The sequence below is a fragment of the Paramormyrops kingsleyae genome, chromosome 1, assembly GCF_048594095.1.
Source record: "Paramormyrops kingsleyae isolate MSU_618 chromosome 1, PKINGS_0.4, whole genome shotgun sequence".
Lineage (NCBI taxonomy): Eukaryota > Metazoa > Chordata > Actinopteri > Osteoglossiformes > Mormyridae > Paramormyrops > Paramormyrops kingsleyae.
Window position 1 is genome coordinate 72154709 of NC_132797.1, and position 14033 is coordinate 72168741.

At 45.7% G+C, this 14033-nt stretch overlaps 1 protein-coding gene across 3 annotated transcripts in view; it reads right to left on the reverse strand.

Annotated features, from left to right (window-relative positions):
• myo16 (myosin XVI) overlaps nt 1-14033 on the reverse strand; it is an 86984-nt gene that overhangs the window by 57564 nt on the left and 15387 nt on the right. For all 3 annotated transcript variants that reach the window (XM_072698371.1, XM_072698363.1, XM_072698362.1), the window contains exons 2-3: nt 11298-11561; nt 180-250 (exon numbers count right to left, since the gene is read on the reverse strand). In XM_072698371.1, coding sequence (XP_072554472.1) covers nt 180-250; nt 11298-11523 — 297 coding nt within the window. In that variant the 5' untranslated portion in view covers nt 11524-11561. The remainder of the gene's footprint in view (nt 1-179; nt 251-11297; nt 11562-14033) is intronic.

Consider the following 14033-nt stretch of genomic DNA (forward strand, 5'->3'; position numbering starts at 1 on the left):
GGTGGGGGGATTGTGGGGGCCAGGTCATGTACTTCCTTGTTCACAAGATGATAGAATACTCACATAACCTCGCAGCCTGCTTAGGGTCGCTATCTTGTTGAGGAACAAATGAATTTCAGTAGATGTGTCCACTTTTGATGGCTACTGTAGATCAAACGGCGTCACTGTAGATGTCTTACCAGGTGCAGCAGGGAACCTCCAGAGGGGGTGGGCAGGGTGGGGTTAGCCCCCTCCTTCAGCAGCTGCAGGACTGAAACATGAAAGGAGACTCTGTCAGGTCTGCTCTCACCTGCATGGATCTTCCCTCTCACGCTCCCCACAGGATGTGGCTTAAGATCTGGCTAAGTTACTCCCCATTTGCACGCACGCTGGGGGGGGGGAGGGGTCACGGAGAGCCACCCTCAGCATAATATTCTCTTTCCTGTCACACAGATTCCTTTCTCGCTTTTTTTTTTGTTTGTTTGTTACTCATGTCAGACTCTGCTGGAGTCCGGCTAGGCAGCATTGTCCTGTCACACGGTTCCCCGCCAAGCAGACGGCGATCTTTACGCACGGTGGGTCACATGACACCATGGCAGCAAGGCGGAAGTGAGAGAGAGGTCTATAGGGACCCCACTGACGGCAACGAGGCCAAACACATAATACTTAATGCATCGGGCCTCAGCAAAATGAATTCATCATTAAAATGTGCTGACACTTTCATAAAGGACAGTGGATTTACATGCCGTGAAGAGGAATTACATCTCAAGTCAGCTGTGAGTAGCTCACGGCTGCTTTATTGGATTTTCGTACCACAGTCAAGAGCCATTCAGTCAAATCATTAACAAGCTGATTAGAAGCATATGTTATCCAGAGCCATTATGAAGTCTGTCCTCTCCGGGAAACTAAATGTTAGCTCAGGACCGTTCGTAAAATGGCGAGGACTAAGAAACATATGGACATGCATTGCATAGCGACCAAGTCCCCAGGGTCACGGCGGGCCATGACGGTAACGTCTGTCCACCAACATGTGACCTTGAGGAGCCCGACTGGACAAGAACTACAGCATGTGGTGCTGAACTGATGCAGGAAACATCATATTAAAACTGAGCCGATCGCATCTCAGGCTTCCAATAGCATGCTAAACACAAGGCGCGGAAGTGTGTCTTAGTTAGGCTTCCGTATCTCTCTACGATACAGCACAAAGGCTCAAGGAACTAGTGTCTAATTGCAGCAATGATGGTCTGTGATGTCAAAGTAATACCTTACAACCAAATTCACTCTGTGCTTTAACTTGTAGTCAGTTCTCTTAGCCTGTTCTGATTTTGACGTGTCTCTGTGTCAAGGGAGTGGCTTGCATTTCACTTCTTTAACCAATCACAATCTTCATTGCATGACATCATTAATACCAGTGTTTTCTGTTAAGCAACAAGGTGCACAGATTTTATTGTGTAGGCCTTTTGTTAAGGGACATGTCATAGACACAGAACACAGGAGCATGCTTACCTGCAAAGGCTGTACAGAGCAATGTAAGGGCACATCTACATTTTCATCATGATAACGATAACAACAAGGCTCGGACCAGCAACCTTCCAATCACTGGGATAGAGTTTTAGCCCACTGAGCCACACACTGCCCCCAGCTTGTGGGATTGGCAGAATTAACGCCAATCCCAGGGGCTGAAGATCGACGGAGTTAAACACAGGAACTGGGTTTGGAATGCACCGCTGGGATTCTCTTCTAGAAAACGTTTCTGCTACAGTAAATGTGACTACACACTGGGATGTAAATGGTGGGACATCTTTCCACTTCCTGGCTATTTCCAGAAAAACACCGGCGCTATTAAACCACTCAAATATCTACTTCCTAATTACCTGCACTATTCAGTCACTGAAACACACTGCAGGACTAAACATATTCAGAAGACCAGCTTTGCTTGTTGCACAGTTGAATATGGCAGCTTTTGTTTAAACTGTCAATAATTCAGTTTTGAAAGAAAAAAAGGAGAGAGAAAACAAAGAAGATCCTTCAAGGGTCCCTGTGAATTTTTTTTATTATCTGTCGGGGTTCTGAATCTTTGTTCACCAGAACATGTCACTCTGAGAAGCAAGCAGGGCGTCCCCTCCTTAATGCCGTCTAATCAATGAAGTCATTGTTGTGTCACTGTTATCGCATTCGCTCCCCTTTAGGAAAATAAAAATGGCACTGAATTGCCATTTTCTGAGAGAATTACAGGACATGGTAGGTCATGGATTAGCACTGTAGCGTCACAGTCAGAAAGGAAGAGATGGAGATGAAGAAAAGATGGCAGGAAGGGATGGTGAAGTATGCAGGACAAAAGGCTTATTGGTGTAATTACAAGGTGCTATATTATGTGCCACATTGACTAACAAAGTAACCCTGAACAAGGCTAATTGAGGATGGACTGGATCTGGCATTATACCCGCTCCTGTGGCATTATACCCGCTCCTGTGGCATTATACCCGCTCCTGTGGCATTATACCCGCTCCTGTGGCATTATACCCACACTGCAGCCACAAGTTAACTTCTGTGAATTTAATGAAACTTAAAATCTCCGCCTGGCCTCCCAGCTCTGATTGGCTTCCCAGTGAAGCCCCCAGGGACAGCACGACTGAAGCAGATGGACGCTCTGAACCACCCCCCCCCCCCTTCCCCACCCCCGCCCTGACAGTGTTCTGTCACATGGACGCAAAGCTGCACAATATCTCAACAGTTTACACCAGAACAAACAGAGCGAAAACGCACCGCGATGCACCGAGATCAAGAGACAGGGAAGGAGGAGTGAATGGAGAAAAGATGGAGAACGAAGTGGCTCCATCTGCGCTCCAATGAGGCCTCCGGGGAGGTGGCCCATCGTGGAAGAGGAACGCGGGCAGACTGGCACCCATGCTGACCCAGGGACGGGGCTTGGAGCGGATCTGTACCAACCGCCATTGAGTTCTGCCAACCGTGATAGATGTTGGGGGAGGAGGGGTGTAATTAGTGCCAAGATTGTCAATGGATTTCCAACATGAAATTGAGCATGGCTGTTATTTGTTTATCTCAGAGCACAGACTTGCAGATAAAAATACCCAGATCCAGGATATTAATGCGTTTGATGAAGAGAGGATGATGGAAAGCTCAGTGTTATCCAGCGAGGCTCATTTGTCATTTCTGTCCACACGGGCTGAGGGAAAATGAGCCCCTTTTAATCCAGTTATTTATGTGACAGTTATGATTGAATGTCTATTTCCTGTTTTGGGGACCTGTTTCTTATCAAGACTTAATGTAATTACCCTGCCCTGTAATACTGAATGTCTAAAAAAAAACGTTACATCTGCCTGCTGTCTGTAGCTGCAGGAGGCATGAAGCCTGAAAGAGCCTGATCTCAAACCTGTCACTCGTCCAGGGAAAAGTGCTTCATCTGACTTGCTGCAGGATCCACACCCAGACCCACAGAGCTTAAATTTATTTAAGAAAAATATTTTTTAATATGTTTTATATGCTATATTATTATTATTATCATTAATAATAATAGTGATCCATCAGCTAACACTGCTTGGGCTCCTAATGATGATGATGATGAAGATGAGTTATTTTATTAGGATGGTTTTTTTATTGAAGAGCACTTTAGTCAGCATGTGCTTCAATGACTTCTGAAAGGCTTATGAATGTCTGCTGGTCCAGGAGCAACTAGCTGTTTTGTTGTGAGCAAACGGCTGGCATAGACCCCCACCGTCATCACTCTGGCTGAGGAGACCACACATTGGTCTGTGTTATGACTCCACAGACAATGACAGATGTCCCTCAGACTCCCTGCGGCTCAGGGCTAGCAGATCGCGACCATCCAGACATTTTCTCATGTTAGCCATTACACATGGTGCAGATGCTCTTACTGAAGCATTCTTAAAGCAAGTTTGGGGGGGGGGGGTATTTTTGATTCTCTTATGAAAGAGACGGCGAAACAACCTTTGAAGACACATATATGGTGTTGCCGTGGTGACGGGATGCTGTGGGAGAGCAGTGCATCCAGGCAGACTGGTCATGGAGATGCCAGCATAACACAGGGTGAGATCCAGCCAGGGATTCTGTCACACCCAATTCTCAGCCACCAGTTGAGGAGGCAAGTTCCCAAGGTGACAAAATCCTTCCGTCTGGCAGGACCACCACTTAGCAGAAACGAGGACGATGATAGTTCTGGTGCATCTCTGTTGTGCTTGAGGAAGGTAGAGGAAGCAGACCTGATCTGCTCCATTCATGCATCACTCTGTCTGTTTCTCTGCCATTCTTCCTTCTCCCTCTCCAAAGAGATCAGGTGTCAACTGCTTCCTACACGAGTCCACTGGGACCTTGCGGCTCTTTGAGTAGCAAGACACTATATCACCGACTGGAGGCGCTACAGGTACATACCTGTTACTTTGGAGCAACACCAGAAACCCAAGTTGTATTGTCAGAGCTAACAATCAAGGCAGGAATCACAAAAATTGGCAGGAAAGTGCAGACATGAGGAAGATGAACAGGACAAGGATCTGTCTACGCAGAAAGAATTATGGGTACTTATCTTATTTGAGAGCCTCTGTGAGTCAATGTAGCCAAAAGACGAGGAAGCCTGGTACTGACTGACTGTGTTCAACTGGTATGTAGGGCTAGCAGAAGCTAAGATCCGGCTATTGGCTAGCAGGAGCTAACAGCCTGCTAAGGAATAGCAAAGTCTAAGGACTATCAGGAGCCAAAGACTAGCCGAGGATAAGGGCCAGCTAAGGTCTATTAGGGGCTGAGGACTAGCTGAGGCCAAGGGCCAGCTATGGGCTATCAGGAGCTAAGAGCTAGCCAGAACTGATAGACGGCTAAGGGCTAATAGGGACTGTGGGCTAACTAAGGCCATGCCCATGCCTGAAAAGTCAGCCGTCTCAAAAACATGCTGGCGATAGATATTAGTGCGCAGTCTGTCCTGAATAAAACCATGAAATTAATGTAGAGGCAGTTCCAAATCCACATCATTTACGTATTTATTCTATTCATATATCTAAATTGAATTTAATTCTTGGGAGACACAGACTGCAGAAATAGAAAATACCCCAGTGGTTATAGCAATAATATGAAACATAGGACCGACTTCTTCAGAATCTTAAGCAGAAGATATCTTTGCTTAGCCTCAGTCAACAACACTGTAATTAAAGGTTTTTAGCTGCTCTAAGAAGTTAGTATGTTATGCATGGAAAACTGATGCGTCCCTTCCTTTGTCTGAAGTTTGTATTTTAATACTATGGCTACATAAGATCCAGATCATACATGGAAAATCTCCATCCATCCATCCATCCATCCATTAATTTTCTGTAACTGCTTTTCCTATTCAGGGTTGCAGAGTCCGGAGTCTATCCTAGAGGCTATGGATGAAAGGCAGGGAACAACCCAGGATGGGCCGCTAACCTATCGCAGGCTCTTCTACTACTGAATAGCATATTCAACCTTGAATAAAAACACCCATGTAAATAAATGCACTTACAATCAAGTTGCATTGTAAGTAATTTTAAATAAACGCAGGAGCAACAAAATCAAACTCCAGAAAAATAAAGGCATATAAAAATAATGCCTCTGCAGATTATACATCATAATATTTGTCAACTGAAGGACAGGCATTGAGTTTTTAGGCAGCAAAACCAGAGTGCATATTGCTGTAGGGTGCATAGATTTTCCTGTCAAGTCCTGCAGTCCACTAACTCTACAGCGTGGCGTTTAGGTGTACTTCTGCAAACAGGATGGGCCGGCAAAGCCGGATCCCAAGAAGGACCATCCTTTGGAGACTTCAAATCAAAGCAATCTTTAAGCTTTTGAACAAGAACCCGAAGGACAGGACAATGGCATCCACATGTCCGATGAAATTGTAGGTCTACAAAAGCCTGCACAAATTGCAGCTGTGAATTATGAATGGCGCTTACTATGTTCTCCGCCTTTCCCCTGATGTCACGTCTGGCTAAATCAATACAAAGGATAGAACTACACTTCAAAAGGATTCCCTAACCTCCATTTTGCCTTTTACTTAATGTTCCTTATCCACTGGTACTGTGCATTTGGGGCTAATGTGCAAATTCCACTCAAAAAAGTGGACCATTATAGTGTCCACGTAATCTCCATGGTTACGGTCAATTTGTCTATGACACTCTCTCCATATAATGCATGGTTTGTACATGGGGCACAAGCCAATGTAGAACATTCGTGTAGAAGCCTGTACCCTTCCTTCTTCCTATTACTCCTTGTCTAGGATTGCAGCTGATTATGGGACTGAATGAAGTCTGTGTGACTTCTCTCTGAAAGGGAGGTATGAGCCCCATATGTCACTCAGACTGAACAGCGAGCTCTGCTTGGGTCTCGAGCTCATCTTCAAGCACAAGGCGCCGCGCTTGACTTGGCTTGGTGTCTTGTTGTGTTGCTATTTTTTTTTCTGTATCGTCTACGATTTTACACTTTTGTTTGCCAGCATCTTGTCTCCAGGTTTTGATTAATTGGCATCTCGTTTCTGGGTTTGTGGTCTTTGTTGGCTGGAGTTCCTGTTCCTGGTTCCTCTAGTTCTCTACATGGCATTTCCAACTATGCTTAATTACTAAATATATACATGATGTGGAAGATCAAGTTAATGCTTTATATTAATGCTTGATATCCCCCTAATTATTCTAAGTTGTGTTTTGAAAATGCACAACCCATGAGACTTACAGCTGACTTACAATAACCTATGCAATGTTAAGATTAATTCATTCATAGCTGTAATATTTCCTCCAGTCCTTTAGGGGGAAGCAGGTTTGCATGGCCATGGATGCCCCTTGACCTTTCTGACCTGGAAGCGCTGCTACATAAACAGCCTGGACGCAGAGCTTGGTTCTCAGTCTTGTCTGTTACTAGTGTCAAGTCTGAAGCCTTTTCATTGTGTTTCATTGCCTCTTTGAACATTCCTTGGTTCCTTATCCCTGGCTTCTTGACCTTCTCTTTGTACTGCCTCTTCTGTTACTTAAGCTTCTCACACCTTGTCTACAGAGCATCCTGTTGGCTGTCCAGTAACTCGAGTGATGGGCAGAACATCTTGTTTGCAGAATCCCAGCAGCGCAGCTGGGGGACACCATGCTAGTCTACAGTAAAAGTAACCAGCCCAATCAAGCAGAGAGCTTGGTTGACACGTTATCCTTCACATGCTGGAGTCCACATTTCCAGAACTAAAAACCACTGCTCCAAATAACCTTGCCCAACTTACCGACATGTAAATGGAAACTAATAGGTCAAATTCACACAAATGATGTTCAATCACTTAGAACAAACTACTTCCCTTACATCTCAAACACCCTAACGTAAATGCTCCTCCTTCATAATAATAGCACAATTTACTAGAGTATTTACCGAGCCACAGTTTAAACTCAATAAAAAGTAATTGCCAATGCATAAGGCTGAACATGGTTGTTCACAATTTGCAACAAGGAGGCTGAATCAGACCCATCGAATTTATGAATACAACAACTTTTAAAATATTAATGGAAATAGAGTCACGACCTCCTTCTCTTCAGGCCTGTTTGTCCACCTTGGCTAGACTCTCTTTAATCCCTTGGGGTCTGTCGAAAACCACAGCTCAGAGATCTCCTCTCTGGGATGGACGGAGCCCAGGCCTGGTCTGCTGTTGCCTTGCTGATGCCGTAGTGCCCTGCGTTGGCTGTGCAGCATCCTTGTGTCCCCTCTGCTACCACAGTGATTATGACCTTGTTCTGCAGGGTCACGCAGCACACATTTGGGGGTATAGCTATTAATACACGCACCCGTGAGTCACATTGTTGTTTGCTTACAATTTTGAAAAAAACGTTTAAATTTCTATAAAGGGAACCGTTGAACCTGTTCCAGCGATCAGCATGGCAGTGCCGCGAAAGGTTGTGCGCAGGTTGGAGGAGAGCATTATGGGAACTCAGCAGGATCTTGAGTGGAATGGTAATTGTAGCCTGAAGCTGGATAAAGCCAGGCATATGGCAGTATTACCGTCACCCTTCAAGTAACCTTCAGAATGAGGAGATTCGGTGTTCAGAAGTGATGCAGTGGATGATGAGCTGGTGCCGGTGCGTTTCTGCTTGGGCACGGATACAGTGTGAGTCTGGCACGTTGTTAGCAGAGACAGAGATCTCCAACAACCAGAGGGCATCAGAATGAGTGGGGTTGGTTTGTTTTCTACCCCCAAATCAGCGTGAGCTCTGCACAAGTGCCTTGAAAGCAGTGAGACTTGTCAGATTCCACATGTGCCAAACACAGCCTGTAGGCAAGGGATATATATATAACATCAAGACTGAGACAAGCCCAACGCTGCTAAAAATCAATGGGGGGGCAGGTGTTATCATACTTACATCCAAGGTGCTGGTGAAAAAGAAAGAAATGGAATTCATCTTTCTTTGTACTGGGAAACTTCACAAAGAGAACATGCAAAATTAAAAATAGACATCCACATGGCCAAAAAAAATAAATGCATTTTCTTCAGTAGAAATTTGGTCTGATAATCTGCCTCATGACAACAATGCTGCTTTGACAAGACGTGGCGGTGATCTCCTGGGGTGACCTGACAGCTTTCTCATCCCAGTGTCTCCCACTACAGCGCATATTATAATTAGCACAAAAAGCCGCACTCTCTCTCAAACCAATTCTTAAGCAGAGTATAAATGAAAGACTCCTTAAAAGGCACATTGTGAATTATGTGGAATATCTTGATTAAAATAATGTAAGGTGCTGAGAAAAGACAAGCCATCAGCGAAAAATCCCCCATGATTCCCTGCTCCCTGTCTAGAGAACTATCCCTCTCCTTTGGTGTGGAATACTTATAGCTTCCCCTGTCTTTTAAAGGGATTAAACACTCTGCGGCTGGTAAAATTCCCGACAAGCTCCTTTAACCCTCTGGGGATATTTCAGGCATGAGACCAGGCTCTTTTCCTGGCATTCAGCTTCCATTATGTGGAGAAGAGCATCCAGAATATTAGCTCCCACTTCAGGAGGTGTCACCAGAACCCAGCTAATAGATACAGACCTATCATCTGTCTGCAAGAACTACGGCAACAACATCTACATACATGACTGCTAATATGAAGCCAATGGGTTAGGTGAAGCCCTAGAGGACACTGCCTGTGCACATGGCATGTGTTCAAACACGTAAAGAAACAGCCCAACACAGCGGGCAGATCAAAGTCACCCAACAAACCTGCACAGAGGACAAACGCTGGGGCAGCGGGACTCCACCCACGCAAGGCTGGGGACACAAAAGGTCCTAGAAGTGTGAGATGACAGCACTGTCCCCTGGGTCCGCTGAGCTGGCACACGCCACATTACAGTATAATGAATACATGGATGCAAGAATACTGGACAAATACAGACACAATCCTTATGATCTGATCCATGTTGAGTTACTTTTGAACCAATACAATCTTCATCATGTAAAAAGAGTTAATAATATGATTCAATGTGGTTAGTCTAGCTTTATAAATTATTCTACTGTCTGTAAATTTTGAATAATGTATATCTTCTATGAATTTAAATATTAATTGAAATATTAATAACAATCAATACTTGTAATCATGATTGCAAGCTTTGATAGATGACAAAAAATGTGAAATGAATAAGTCCCAACTAGGATTTGGGGAGGGGGGGCAAATTCCATACCATCTAAGTCACACTGGACAGGGTGGAGGACAGCTGGGTCACACTGTTCTGCTTCCTTCCTCTAAGGCCACCAGTGCTGATGTGGTTAGCACTCAACAATAGCCAGGTGGTCGCAAGTTCTGATTAGATTCCAGCTGGGCCGAGACTCTACCAGGAGATCCATGATCACACCAGCTGGGTCTGGAGACCGTTTAGTGAGTCGTCAGGGTGACTGGGGAGGGGCGAACGAGTAGCACGACGGACCCTCACGGCTGCTGGGGCAGCTGACAGCTATGCAGATGGACAGCTGGGGATGTGGTAGGGGTTGGGTGTTGGGGTTGGGTGTTGGGGTTGGGTGTTGGGGTTGGGTGTTGGGGGTGTCACCTGTTCTGGTATTAATGAGAACTGGCTCAAGCCATCTGCGGATAACTGGCATCAGTCTCTCGGTTGACGCAGCAAGGACCAGCGTCGGCCAGCATATGATAGGTAGGATTCCAGAGACGTATGAGTCCAGCGAACGGCCCCTCCAGTAAAATGAAAGCAGAAGGAATAGCCTTTCGCTTTCATCTCTCCAGAGACTTCAGAAAATAGTTTTGTTTGCTCAACAGAGCTGGCACGTGAGAGAGCTGACGGAATGGATCGCCCCGTGGGTGAGCTCTTCCGCTACAGTGCACATCCCTCCGCTGATACATCCGATTTCCTCACACGCGCTCTTCGCTCACAGTGCCACTTCCTGACTCCAGCACAATCAGGGCGAAGGATGAACCAATAGCAACTGTGACTCTGTGAATTAATTTTCCCAGTGTCCAGGTCGCTGATCCTTTTCTCCTCCGAGTTTACAGCACGGTATTTAACAGCGTATACAAAGCCTGGTACATAGCATTAAATTTAATATCTGTTTATCCGGCTACACATGAAGCAACAAAGGGTCAAATTAACGACGCCTTCATCTCGACGGCAAATTTTTACGTCTGGTCCCTTAGCCGTTTCGCCAGCTGCTTCCCAGAAATGAGCTCAGTGGGATGCTGAGTGAATAAGGAGCACGTGAGGACGCCTCCTGGTGAAAGGCAGGTGGGAAAAAAAAGGCCAGAGCCCCAAGTGGACCTGCTCCTGTTAGCGCTGGAAGACATTTGATTTATGTCCCAGTGAGGAAACCCCTGAGCAGCTCGAAAGTCCCCTGCCGAGAGGCGGGAGAGTAGGTGACTCAGTCTGTGGTTACTTCATCCTCTACTGATACCGCATACGGCGTGGAGAATGCACAATCACTTCCAGATGGAGAGTGACGTTGCCTAAGCCCGTTCTCATACCCCCGTTGTAAAGTTACACAAAAGTAGGTCAAAGATGGAGGTAGACAGACACAGCTCTACGATTTTAAGAAATCTGCTGTTGCTTTACCTTCAATAGATCCATTAAGATGGGGTGGAAATCTGCCCGCCTATTAACACTTGAGAACTAGAATAGCTAGCCCCTATTGTGTGACATAATAGGCCTTTGAATTAGGAGATCACTTCAGACAAGGAGAAAGAATCTTCAAAAGGACCCTCTACATGTTTATTGAGAGATACAAACCCTCAATGCAATGGAATCATCTGGTTCAATATCATGACCTGAAGATTCCAAAAACACCAAGTAAATCAGCTTGCTGAAGACCCCCTGCCCAGCCGGCTCACCTTCCTTGTCGTCATGGCGCACGATGGCATCCTGGATTATGTCGGAGGTCCCAAAGCGCACCTTGGGTCTCCTCCTGGTTGGGGGCCGGGCCCGAGGCCTCGCCTGCCTCTGCAGGGCCCTCTCGCGCTCACAGTAGGCACGGACCTGGTCACAGCGCATGCGGCGCACCAGACGAAGGCGCTGGCCGAGAGGCAGTGACTCCAGCAGGCACTGGTCGATCTCCATGGCACGTGAGCGAAAGACGTTACATAGCTGAAAGCAGCCTGCCCAGGGAAAGGGGGAGAGAGGAAACGTGTGTATGAGAGCGAGAGAGAGAAAGAGTACAGAGAGCACTGGGTCAACCTTGGATGTAACGGATACATTCTAAGTAGGGTAAAAATGTTAGAAAAGTATGTCTAGGGGACCTAACAAGGAAGATCTACCAATAATAGCATTTTGACAGTGAAAAGAGCTACAAATAGAGACCACTTTGAATAAAATGCAGATAGTCTGCATGAGGGTATCCTGAGAACCTCAGGATCAGGTCCTGAGGACTGCTGCTCCAACACTGTGACGATACCTTACTTCCATCAGCAAGCCAGTGAGTTAAAGCCAGGATGAAGTGAACCTTATTCGAGAGCTTAACACACGAATAAAACAAATGAATCTGTAAAATCGGTACTAGAAACAAATGTACTGTAGTCACAGTCATTTGTAGTCCTTATGGATCCTTAGAGCTAACAGCTACCCTGCTGAATGATACGGCTCAGAATATTACGATATGATCTGCACTAGAGCAGATATATTTAAATTATAATTACAATAATTCTGGTGGCCACTATAACATTGATGCATAAGCATCTTATTTCTGTACAGCTCTGCTTATTTACTGGGCAAGATTATGTTGCAATCAAGATGGAATCGTGAGACACAGCTCGCCAAGAGCTTCTGCGGTATCACACACAACTAGAATGAAATCGCAATCAATAACTGAATTTTTCAATGGATTGGAAAAAAAAACCCACTAACGTCATTCGAAAATGATTATGTAAAATCAAATTAGCACCTACTCAACATTTTTGCAAAGAAACTTCTTTCAGAAGTAACTGGCTGAGCGCATACCAAACCATTATCAAAATAAACCCCCCTTGTAGTCACACAACAAAACCCACGCAAATATGGCGTCCATTAAGAATCTGAGAAAAAAAAATGAACTGACCTTGATATGTTCCTCCATTACCCTTTTGCAAAAAAAGCAACTAATGTATTGGCAGACAGTGAAATGGCTGGCACTTGGGTAAATCCTTAGTTTTGAATAAAATTACAGTATTTTAAGAATTGGGTTTTCCTTCTGGAAATTTCCTAGAACTTTAACCAATGATGACAAGCTTTGAAATCCCATCTATTTCCCGGTCGGCCTTTCGGTGTGGCTCTCTTCCAAGCCGACAAGAAAATTGAGGCAATTTGTCCCCCTCCTGGTCTTCAAACATATGTTGAATACATTTCCATGACTGAGAGCCACATATTAATTCTATTTGAACCTGTCATCTTCGGACATTTCAGAAGTTCAAAATACAGAGGGAATTATCAGCATGTTTCAACACCCCATGCATGTCACCATTGCCAAGAAAAGAGGCTCCCAGAACCTTTACCCACAATCCTTTCATCACACCCTGATGTTCAACCACTAAATATGATTATTAATGTGACACCTTCATCTGCACCCTCTACCTTTGAGTGGAGGAGCAGGGTGGCCATGGAGCGGCCAGCTTCCTGTTGAAGCGATACCTACTCCCCCGTTCTCCTTGATGTGACTTTTGCAGGTCGCGAGTTCCCTCAGGTCTCACCCTGTGCCGAAACCTGGACTTGAGTCTGGGATGGGAGAGATGCCAGCTTTCAGGGAGTGCAAGTGCCAGGTTTGGGACGGCTGGCACAGAGCTGCTCTTCTCAGGCAGTAGACCTAGACCTCATAGGCTAACATAGAAAGGACTTAGAGTGTGACCCATGTACTAGGAACCTCCCAGTACTTTCCACTGACTGAATGGGACTCAATGGCAAAACCCAAGGGAACCATCCCTCTTGAGGCTTATAATATGGTGGAAAGGGTCCATTCTTGAGCGGTCATGAATGCTGCTGGGTCCCCAGAGCTACCCAGGAAAATGGGAATCGATCTGTGATCTGTGAGGACTCAGTTTATGATTCTGTAGGGTCTCATTGCAAGCTGGCTACACACAAAACTGACAGCAAATAACCAGCTAAGACTAATGAACGGTCGGCTCCCGTCAATTGTGAAAATTTGCGCCGGAACATACTGGCACAACTAGAGATAACGGTTGACATACAGCCCAATCTGAGAGCTCAGTTTCACCAACTAGCCTCGATGCTGATTCAACATGCTGGATCAGCCAAAACAGCACCAACGGGGACCAACCATGTTCGACCGTGCCGGACACGACCGACGCAACAGTCAGTCATCGACTCTCATCAACAGCTTAACAGCTTTCGATGGCCAAAAGCCTGGTGTGTTCCAGGCTTAAGTCATGTGACAGGCCTCTGTTTTCAGGAGCCTAGTCATGTGACCTGTGACTGACATATGCAGGAAGGCTGCCAAACCTCCTACAGCTACAGATACCCCAACAGCCCTCTGTGAAATGCTCCTGCCTGCAGAGGGGCTGGTTAATACAGCAATACAGAGCACACAGGATTCTCACTCAAATAGCAGACCACAATGGACATTCGGCATATGGTCCTCCTCA